At 35.2% G+C, this 12158-nt stretch overlaps 1 protein-coding gene across 1 annotated transcript in view; it reads right to left on the reverse strand.

Annotated features, from left to right (window-relative positions):
* Positions 1-6904: 6904 nt before the first annotated feature.
* ZNF569 (zinc finger protein 569) overlaps positions 6905-12158 on the reverse strand; it is a 59567-nt gene continuing 54313 nt past the window's right edge. Inside the window, exon 6 of the mRNA XM_024733829.1 lies at positions 6905-8855. Within this exon, the coding sequence (XP_024589597.1) occupies positions 7030-8855 (1826 nt within the window). The 3' untranslated portion in view covers positions 6905-7029. The remainder of the gene's footprint in view (positions 8856-12158) is intronic.

The raw sequence follows: 12158 nt of genomic DNA on the forward strand, positions 1-12158 counted from the left end.
ATGCACACACACTACCACTCTATTATACTGTCAGATTTTTCTTGGAATTCCATATGTTCTTTTACTGTAGATTAGACCTAAAACTGATTCCTACCTTATCCCTGACTGCCTCAATTCCTGTTTCTCTGCATACTCTATGGGTTAAACCAGCAAAAATCACAAGGCTGACTTCAGTGGTCAGTTTGGATATGTGTCTTAGTATCCCTAATAATGGTAAGACCTTCATGAGCAAGGGACACCTTCGATGGTGCACATGGTTAATGAGAAAATAGCTAGAACTGATAGGGATCTTCATTATTTGGTCTCATCCTGCTCAATAGTTTTTCAACTGTGGTTCCAGGAAGGAAGCTTTAGTTAGATCCCACAGTATTTATCAAGATTCTTCCTGCTGGTAGGAGCAAAACTCCATCTAAATTACCTTCTCAATTAGGTTATTTGAAACTCAAGTCATTTCAAGGAAAATAATAGTGGAATTTTCTCTGTAAAGGTGACAATTACTCTAGTAATAGGCCAGTCTCGTCTCTTAAATATTAGCTCTGCATCTTTTTTTGTTGCCTTTTGTATTTTGGGCTTTGTTGATCACTTAACTTTTTCCAGTATTCAGCTTTAAAATCCCATTCCAGAAGTTAACTGGCCATTTATCCTAAAGAAAAATGGAAAACATCCTAAGATTAGGAAAAAGGCAAGGATGTCTTCTCTCACCAGCATATCTGGAAGGCCCAGCCAGTGAAATAAGACCAGAAAAGAAAATAGAAGGCATACAGAGTGGAAAGAACAGCAGCAACAACAACAACAAAATTGTCTCTATTTGCAGATGACGTTGTTTTCTATATAAAGAATGGAAAGGAATCTACAAAACAAAAATATCCCTCTCCTGCCAATGAAACAGTTAAGTTTATATCTAACAATATATGTACAGGAGCTGAAAACCAGAAGACACTGACAAAAAAAATCAAAGATCTAAATAAGTGAAGAGACATATTGTGCTTATGGATTGGAAGTCTCAACACAGTAAAAAATTTCAATTTTCTCCCATGTAATATAAAGGTGTACTACAATTCTTATCAAAATCTAAGCAGCATTTTTGGAAAAAAAAACGGTGGATCTAAAGTTATAAGGAAAAGCAAAGGAATTAGGATAAAGCAGTTTTGAAAAAGAAGGATAAAGGGAGAAGAATCACTATTTTGCTATAGTAATCAAGACAGTGTGGTGTTGGTAGGGTGACAGATACATAAATCAATGGAACAGAAAAGAGTTCAGAAATAGACTCACATGAGTAGGCCACCTGATCTTTTACAAAAGTGCAAAACAATTGAATAGACAAATAGTTCCAAATAGTGTTGGAACAATTAGACATCATAAGCAAAAAAAATGAACCTTGACCTAAATCCTATACCTTATACAAATTAACTTAAAATATATCATAGACTAGGTAATATCCACATTAAAACTTTAAAATTTTTGTGCAGCCAAAAAACCAATATTTTAATAATGCAAATATTTGACCAATGGTTTGTATACAGAATATAACACTAAAAATAAAAAATTAATTACCCATTAGGGCCACACCCAGTGGCAGTGAGGTAAGTTTTTTTTTTTTTTTTTTTTTTTTTCTTACCCTGTCCTCTCCCTTTTTGGGCCTTTCCTTTGCAGTACGCGGGCCTCTCACTGTTGTGGCCTCTCCTGCTGCGGAGCACAGGCTCCAGACGCACAGGCTCAGCGGCCATGGCTCACGGGCCTAGCCGCTCCGCGGCATGTGGCATCTTCCCAGACCAGGGCACAAACCCGCGTCCCCTGCATCAGCAGGCGGACTCTCAACCACTGTGCCACCAGGGAAGCCCAGTGAGGTAAGTTTGCCTCTGCTTCACCAACAGGGTAGTATCAAGCAGGATGAACTTCCATGGTGGCCCAAAAGCACTGAGGTTGAACTAGGTTGTTCCAAGCAGTGCTGCTCAATAATCAGCTTCTCACCCTCCTCAGTGTTATCAGGGCCCAATAGGGAGCTGAACTTTCATCCCCACTTAACAAACTGTAGCAACAAAGGTGGTGATAGCCAACACCCTTTCCCCACTTTCATCTTCCCCATCTGTTCTAGCTGGGCTGAATGGAGAGCTTAACTTCCACCCCCATCCACTGAAAATGAGGCAGATGGCCATGTTCCACTTTTGCTGGGGTGGAGACTGTGGGGCCTAGTAGGGTGCTGAACACCTACCCCAACCTGGACCTCTAAGCTACACCTAAATAGAGTAACTGCCTGCATAAAGGAAGGATCTACAGTCTAACAACATAACACCCAAAATGTCCAGAATAGAACTGAAAATCATTAATTGTATCAAAAAACAGGAAAATCTCAAACTGAATGAAAAGACAATCAAGAGACATCAACACCAAGATAATTTAATCTGACTAGAAATTTAAAACAGCAATCATAGAAATGCTTCAATGAACAAATTATGTACACATTTGAAACAAATAAAAAATAGAAAATCTTAGCAAAGAAAGGGAGAATATAAAAAAATGGATTTTGGGGGGGCTCTGTTGGGTCTTTGTTGCTGCGCTCGGGCTTTCTCTAGTTGCGGCGAGTGGGGGCTACCCTTCATTGTGGTGCGTAAGCTTCTCACTGTGGTGGCTTGTTGTGCTGTATGGGCTGTAGGGCACACGGGCTTCAGTAGTTGTGGTGCACATGGGCTCAACAGTTGTGGCTCATGGGCTCTAGAGCGCAGGCTCAGTAGTTGTGGCGCACAGGCTTAGTTGCTCTGTGGCATGTGGAATCTTCCCGGACCAGGGATCGAACCTGTGTCTCCTGCATTGGCAGTTGGATTCTTAACCACTGCACCACCAGGGAAGTCCCCAAAATGGAATATTTTTAACTGAAAAATACAGTAGCCAAAGTAAAAGACTCAATGGGTGTACTCAAGAACAGAATGGAGGGGAGAGAGGAAAGTATCAATGAACTTATAGAACAAGAGAAATTACCCAATATGAACAACAGAGAGGGAAAATATGCTGAATCCTAGAAGGAAAGGGGAAAGTCAGGCTGAAAAGGCATTCAAAGAAATGGCAGAAAATTCCTCAATTTTGTCAATAAACATAAGCCTACAGATTCAAGAAACTAAGCAAACCCCAAACAGGATAAACCCAAAGAAATCCATGCCAAGACACATCATAATAAAAATTCAGAAAACTAAAAACGAGAAAAAAATGAAAGCAGCATGAGTAATTATACATTACCTGCAGAGGAACAATGATTTAGATGACAGATTTCTGATCAGAAAACATGACGGCCAGAAGGAAGTAGCACATTTTTCAAGTGCTGAAAGAACTGTCAATCCAGAACTCTATACCAGCAAAAAATATTCTTCATGAATGAAGGTGAAATGAAGACATGCTCAGATGAAGGAAAACTAAGAATCTGTCAGGAGATCTATTATAAGGAAGTTCTTCAAGCAGAAGAGAAATGAAGGAAATGTGGAACATCAGGAGTGAGGAAAAAACATAAAGTAAAAATATGGGTACATTTAATAAATTATCTTTCTCCTGTTGAGTTTCCAAAATTATGTTAGATGGTTGAATCAAAAATGGCTACATTATCTCATGTAGTTCTTAAGGTACATAGAGGAAATATTTAAGATAACTATGCAATAAAGTGGGGGTAAATTAAAGGAGCTCAGTTGAGATAAGGTTTTGAACTGGCTCAATGTTAACAAAAGTAGACTGTGATGAGTTACATATGTATAATGTAATACCTAGGGCAGCTACTAAAAAATTATACAAAGAAATGTACTTAAGAACTCTATAGATAAGTCAAAGTAGAATTCTAAAAAAATGCTCAAATAACCCACAGTAAGACATGAAAAGTGAAACAGAGGAACAAAAAAACAGAACAAAACAACAAAGTGGCAGAGAATGTTCACAGCAGATTTGTAATAACCCCAAATTGGAAACAATTCAAATGTCTTTCAATGGCTGAATGTTTAGAGAAACCATGGTATATCAATACCATAAAAAACTACTCAGAAATTACCCAAAAAAGAACAAATTATTGTACCTGCAACAAGTGGAATTGATCTCAGGAGAATTATGTTGAGTGAAAAAAGCCAATCTTAAAAGGTTATATAGTGATTACATTTATAGAGCACTCCTATATGAAGAAATTATGGAGAATAGATTAGTGGTTGGCAGGGATTAGGAGTGGGGAACAGGGGGAGGAAAGAAGGATGGTTGTGACTACAAAGGGATAGAACAAGGGATCTTTGTGGTGTTTCAAGTTCTATATCTTGATTGTGGTGGTAGTTACATAAATTTACACTAGATAAAATGGTATAGAACTAGAGATACACATACAGAAGTGCATGTAAAATCAGTGAAATCTGATAAGGCCTGTGAATCACACTAGTGTCAAATGCGATATATAACTATAATTACATAAGACATTACCATTAGGGGAAAGTGGATATAGAGTACACAGAGTAGTCTAGGTTATTATTTCTTCAACTTCTATAAATCTATAATTATTTCTAAATAAAAACATTTTTTGGAAGTCCCAGTAGAAAAAATAGACAAAATACATGAATGGGCTATTCACAGAAAAGGAAATTTGAGTTCTATAAATATTTGAAAGGCCTGAATATGAAACAGCTGTGGTATAGGAAGAAGTGAACTTTCACATCCACTGAGCTCTTACCTGACACATAAAAATCACCAGCATTTGAATTCCCATGTAAGGATCTAGAAACCAAAGAAAGAGTTGTTGAAATACATTGAAACTGCTTCTGCTCTGATACAGGTAACTATCCTTGGCTTGATATTTTACATTAACATTTTACAGTATGCATGAATGGTCTTTATCCCTCAATTTGAACCAACCCAAGTGCAGGTGACTTTTTTTTCCAAATGGAGAGTCAGTTACCCCAGCAACTGAATATTTCTTTTGTTTCTTCACTGCTTTCAAATAGGGAAGAACTTGTGTTTAAAAATGAAAAATTTAAAAATTGGTCTCAAAGGCTATTTTATACTTCTGATGTGTGTATCCTAATTAACATTATGAGGAGAGGGTAAGCAAAATATTATCTTAATTCAGTTTGGTTTATGTATTATTAAAGATATTTTCTATAAATGTTAGTATCTGATCAAAAATAAGAATCCATTTTAAAATTGTTTCTATAGGTCCAGGTTTTCTCTATCCATTTGAGTTTTTTAAAAATAAATGTATTTATTTTTTTGGCTGTGTTGGGTCTTCGTTGCTGCATGCGGGCTTTCTCTAGTTGTGGTGAGCAGGGGCTACTTTTTGTTGCGGTGCGTGGGCTTCTCGTTGAGGTGGCTTCACTTGCTGCAGAGCACAGGCTCTAGGTACATGGGCTTCAGTAGTTGTGGCGCACAGGCTTAGTTGCTCCATGGCATGTGGGATCATCCCAGATCAGGGATCGACATTGGCAGGCAGATTCTTAGCCACTGCACCACCAGGGAAGTACCTATCCATTTGATTCTTATTTTAGAGAAACAAGAAAATAAAGACAGGCAAGAGAGAATTAAAAAACAAAACCTACAACATAATTTTGACAACCAGATTTGTTACTACTGTCATATTTGCTTTCATTCTTTTATTAAAGAAATATTACAGATAAATATAACAAGTGCCTTCACTTCCTAAAAGGCAATCAATGTCATATATGTATCCATGATCAATACACAGTACTGTTCTTTGCATTGTTTTATTAAATTTATAGAAATGTTATACCATGTTTCATTGTACATTTTGCTTTTTTCTGTCAATATTATATAATCTACCCATGTAATGATATATCAAATTTGTATCTTTAAATATTGTGTTCTATCATACAAATAATCACATTGTATCAATCTATTCCTCTACTAATGGAAATGTATGTTCTTTTCAATTTAGAGTAATACAAACCATGATGCAGTGAACATAAAGAGATGCATGAACACATGCATCTCTGTGCATATATGTGGGTGCCTCTGAAGCCAATACACCAAAGTAGAATTGAATGTTCCATATTTATGTGTTTTTAAAGAGATCCTGTTACTCTAAAGTAGTAAATATAGTCTATTTTTTCATTATATAGAATTTTGCTTTTTATATTCTAGTCTTCAATCTGGGTTTTATTTTTGTATATGGTATAAAGAACTAACATTTTTTGTTCATATGAATCTTCCATTTATTGAATAGGCCATCCTTTTCCCAATGATTTCAATAGCACTATAATACACAAAATTCCCATGTCTTTCCTCCAGTCTTCAATTTGTTTCCACTGATTTATTTACTCATAAAGAACACACTGTTTAAATGCTATGAGCTTTGAATAAATATGCAATGATATCTAGTAGTCTATCTTCTCTTTTGTTTTTCACGTTTGTTTCAGCTATTTGTGGCCCTTTACATTCCCATATAAAATATTGAATCAGTTCATGAAATTCTTAAGATATAACTAACTGGTAAAAACTTTGAGTGGAAGTACTTTAAACTTAGTGATTTGTGAGAAAATTTATATATTTTTTACCATGTCAAGTCTTTTCAGAAAATGTTATTTTTCTCAGAATTTCAAGTGTGACCTTCAAAATGTTTTATAACTTTATATATGTCTTGTAATTCATTATTGTTTATTCTCAGGTATTTTATATCAAGATATTTTCTAATTAACTATTCTAGTATGAGAGGTTATTCTAAGAGTTTTTTTTTTCTCCAATCTTCTTTTTCTTGGTTAAGAGATTGGCTAGGAGCTCAAGTATCATGCTGGCATGCTGATGAAAATATCTTATTTCAGGTTTTAAAGATAATGCTGGATAAATATTATCATTAGATAAGATATCTGCTGAAGATTTTTGATGATCGGCTTTCTCATTATACAATTTGTCACCTTGGTAAGAACGGTGTCACAAATGTGACTTCTTCGAACGGCTTTCCCACATTCACAGTTTTCTGCTCTAGATCCGATAATGTACTGTGCAAGGAGGTGCTAATTCCTTCCAAAGGCTTTTCCATATTCACAAGATTCAGAGTTTCTATTCCTAATGAGTATGAATTCTCTGGTGTCTAACAAGGTGTGACTTTTGGCTGAAAGCCTTACCACACTCATTACAATGATAAGGCTTCTCACCTGTATGTTTTCTCATATGAAGTGTAAGAGATGAGATTTGAGAAAAGGCTTTTCCACATTTACTACAGTCAAAGGGTTTCTCACCTGTATGACCTCGTATATGTATAGTAAGGGAGGAACTTTGGGAGAAAGCTTTTCCACATTTATTACATTCATAAGGTTTCTCACCTGTATGACCTCTCATATGTACAATAAGGGAAGTTCTTTGAGAGAAAGCTTTTCCACATTCATTACATACATAGGGTTTCTCACCTGTATGACTTCTCATATGTAAATTAAGCAATGAGCACTGAGAGAAAGCTTTCCCACATTTATCACATTCATAAGGCTTTTCCCCTGTGTGACTTCTCAGATGAAGAGTAAGGGAAGCAATTTGAGAGAAGGCTTTACCACATTCATTACAATCATAAGGTTTCTCTCCAGTGTGAACTTTCTGATGTGTAATAAAGTTTTGCTTTTGGCTGAAGGCTTTACCACATTCATTACATTCATAGGGTTTCTCTCCAGAATGAATTTTTTCATGAGCAATGAGATTTGATTTCTGGCTAAAGGCTTTGCCACATTCCTTACATATATAGGGTTTTTCTCCAGTATGAATTCTCTGGTGTCTAACAAGATTTGACATCTGAATGAAAGCTTTCCCACATTCATTACATTCATAAGGTTTCTCTCTAGTATGAATCTTCTGGTGTGTAATGAAGTTCTTTTTGTGGCTGAAGGCTTTTCTACATTCCTTACATTCATAAGGTTTCTCACCAGTATGACTTCTCATATGTACAGTAAGGGCTGAGCTTTGAGAGAAGGATTTTCCACATTCATTACATTCATAAGGTTTCTCACCTGTATGAATTCTCACATGTATAATAAGCATGGAAAACTGAGAGAAGGCTTTTCCACATTTATCACATTTATAAGGTTTCTCTCCCGTATGACTTCTCATATGAAGAGCAAGAGATGCTATTCGAGGGAAGGCTTTACCACATTCATTACATGCATAAGGTTTCTCCCCAGTATGAACTTTCTGATGTGCAATGAGGCTTTGCTTCTGGCTGAATGCTTTTCCACACTCATTACATTCATAAGGTTTCTCTCCAGTATGAATTTTTTCATGATCAATGAGATTTGATTTCTGGCTGAAGGATTTTCCACACTCCTTACATGCATAGGGTTTCTCTCCAGTATGGATTCTTTGATGTCTAATGAGATTTGACATTTTAATGAAAGCTTTTCCACATTCATTACATTCATAAGACTGCTCCCTACTGTGGATTTTATGATGTTTAATGAGTTTTTCCTTTTGGCTGAAGGCTTTTCTACATTTTTTACATTCATAGGGTTTCTCTCCAGTATGAATTCTCAGGTGTCTTATGAGGTCCAAAGTTTGATCAAAACCTTTTCCACAATGATTACACTTAAAGGGGGTTACTACAAGATGGGATAAGCTATTGCCAAATGATTTCATAGGTTCATTATATTCACAATGTTCTTTTCTTATAAGGATTCTCTCATTATTATAATAGTTGAAATTATTATGTTCTAAACACTTTCCAAATAAGTCGTATTTATAGAGATTGTGACTGGAAGGAAAAAAGTCTGAGTTTGGAGAAAATGCATTTGCAAATTTCTTATGACATTCATTCACTTTTTCTTCAGTCAGTGTTTTTGTGAATTTATCTTCAAGTTGTGTCAAAAGTCTGTCCTGGATTTTCTGATGCTCATCCATCCCCCATATTTCTCCTAAAACAAATTGCAAATAAATATCACTTGTAAATTTTTCCAATATTATATCAAAAAAAATTTTTAAATATACTAGTATGGGATTGGCTCTTAGCTTATGGCCTAGTGTCGTATTAAGCAAATTCCAGGTACATATAGCTTCTATTTCCTAAGCTTTAGGAAATTCCAGGAAAGGAAATATGAGTAGAGACAGATATTTATGAATACAAATAGCTTTGACTGCTTTTAAATGGGATCTGAAAGAAAAAAGGTAAACTGTTGGATAAATAAGAGGGAGAATTCAGAATGTACAAATAAAGTAAGAAGAAATAGCGATAGAGAAAAAGACAAAAACAGGAAGCTAAAAACTCATAAACGTACTTTACAGGACTCCATTTAAATAAACTTTTTGACATAATTTTCTGGAAAATATAAATGACCAAAACTGACTCTATAAGATGTAGAAAACAAATACCAATTTCCACAAAATAAACAGAAAAATATGAAAAGAAATACCCCAAAACAAAACAAATAGAAAAGGCCCAGAGATATTATCATGGGAATTTAAACAAACACCTAAGGGACAGCTGTCATGCTGTACAAAATATTATTAAAGAAAAAAGAATTCCCATTTTTTTGTGTGTGAGACAAACATAATATTAACACCAACACCTGATAAAGATGACAACCAAAAAAGCAAACTATACACCAATTTCATTTTTGAATATCAATGCAAAAACTCTACATATCAAAATGACCCAGAAGAAAAAACAAGTGACCCAAAAGCACATTAAATATAAGACATATATATGTTGTTTTTTTTCCAGGAATATGTTTCAATATTAGAAAATCTATTACTATAAGTAAATACACTAACAGGTCAAAAGTGAAAAATCAAGTAATCGTTCCAAAGATATTAAAAAGATGATAAAATTCAACACCTATTTTCCATAAAAATCACTTTATAAAATGGGAACAGACAGACACTTATTTAACTTGAGAAAAAGCACAGTATAACTTAAACCCTGGCACTGTTCTTAATGGGAAAAATCCCAAAGCATTCACATTAAAGTCAGGAATAAGAAAAAGATAAGTACTATCACAACTATTATTACAGTACAGGGTAGTGTATTAAATAAGAGAAAGAAATGAGGTATAAAAACTTGGAAAGGAAAGGTAAAGTTAACATTATTTGTCAATACTAAAACTGTTAACTTGCAAAATTGATTCAACTGAAAAATTATAAAAAGTAAAAAATTAAATTCACTATATATAGTAAATTAATATTCAGTTTCAGTAACCTTCATATATACAAACAACTATTTAGAAAATATAGCAAAAGACTACACTTACAATGACAAGAAAAATATGAAAAATCTGGGAATAAATTTAATAAGAAATGTCTAAAAATTATAAGAAAAATTTAAAATGCACACACAGATTTGAACAAATGAAAGTGTTATAGGTTGAATTGTGTGTTCCTCCTTTAAAATATATGTTTAAGCCCTAACCCCCAGTACCTCAGAACGTGAAGTTATTTGAAAATAAGGTCATTGCAGATGTAGTTAGTTAAGATGAGGTCATACTGGAGTAAGGTAAGCCCCTAATCTAATATGACTGGTGTTCTTATAAAAAGATTGCCACATGAAGAGACAGAACACAGGGAGAACACTATGTGAAGATAAAGACACAAATTGGAGTTATGCTGCCACAAGCCAAAGAATGTCTGGGGATACCAGAAGCTGAAAGATACAAGGAATCTTCTCCTATAGGTTTCAGAAGGAACATTGCCCTACTTACACCTTGACTGTGTATTTCTAGCCTCTACTTCATTATGGCAGCTCTAGGAAACTAAGACAAAAGGTGTATCACATTCCTGGAAAAGAATATTCGATAGCAAAAATGGTAATTATTTGCAAGTTAACCTATCAACTTAAAGTGGGTTCAATAAAAATGTTTGAAAATGCAAGTAAATAATAGCTCAAGGGAAAATGATACTAGGGGTTGCCAGCAGAGAGGAAGACATGGGTAAGAGAAGAAAAATTACTTTTCAATATATATCCTATTGTACTTTAAAAATTTTGTACTACAAGTATGTATTATATATTTTAAAAAGTGAATAAATAAAATTGCTCTGAACAATACAGTAATTAATAAAATGAGAACAAACAATAGGAAGGTAAAAATTGGATAAAAGAATCAGAATAGGGACTTTGCTGGTGGTCCAATGGGTAAGACTCCACGCTCCCAATGCTGGGGGCCTGAGTTCGATCCCTGGTTGGGGAACTAGATCCTGCATGCATGTTGCAACTAAGAGTCTGCATGTCACAACTAAGAAGTCCGTATGCTGCAACTAAGCGTCCACGTGCTGCAACGAAGATCCTGCATGCCGCAACTAAGACCCAGCACAGCCAAAGTAAATAAATAAATATTTTAAAAAAAGAAGAAGAATCAGAATATAAAACTGGAAGAGCCTGTGTAGCATGATTGAAAGGGAAAACAGAGTGGGAAATTATGCTTAAATATGGCCTCATAAATACATGAATTTATCTCTGATCCTACACAAAACCACACTAAAATTAGATAAGGAAAGAAAAAGATATAAACTAACAAAGACAAAGACCACTCTTCCACCCTAGAGAAGATGGGAGATTACTCTCTTGAGAAATATAAGCAGAAAGGCTCTAGAGTCAAGGACACCAGGCAGAGAAATTCAGAGATAATGAACTGGCTCAAACGTAGAATAAATGAACGTCTACATACCCAAAGGTGAGACATTCAGTCCCCAGTGGCTGCTTAGCTGTAGGAGAGGAAAATGGAGATTTTTCTCCCTCTCTGCCAGACTAAGAATAAAGTAAAGGAAAAATTCTTGTGAAGCTATAATGCAGGTAAAGTTAGAGACGTGGTTGCAGATTATAAATGTAGAAAAGAAGGCAGAATACTAAGCTTAAGCTATTGAGTCCCCTCAGTTCAGGCAGGGAAACAGAAAAGCTCAATTAAGCAAGAGGTGTTGAGGGAGAAGGTAAGATCAGGTCTTTAAGGTACTATCCAAGTAGAAGTGTAAAAGAGTTCCAAGGGCAAGATCAAAATATCAAATGTGACAGAAAAGACTCCACGTTTTAAGATGGTGAAATGAAAAAGTATCTGATCTCTTTTCCTCTATACAAACAGGAATGAAAAGTCATTGATTCTTCAATAATCCTAGGTGGTGGCCGTAACCCCAATTATAATAAATGAGTTAGTGTTGACAAATACAGTGAAGGGTGGAATAGGGAAAAAAGGATTCTAAGAGAAGACAGCTGTTCATGCTGATCTTGGGCACAG

This window comes from Neophocaena asiaeorientalis, unplaced genomic scaffold, assembly GCF_003031525.2.
Source record: "Neophocaena asiaeorientalis asiaeorientalis breed wild unplaced genomic scaffold, Neophocaena_asiaeorientalis_V1.1 scaffold280, whole genome shotgun sequence".
Lineage (NCBI taxonomy): Eukaryota > Metazoa > Chordata > Mammalia > Artiodactyla > Phocoenidae > Neophocaena > Neophocaena asiaeorientalis.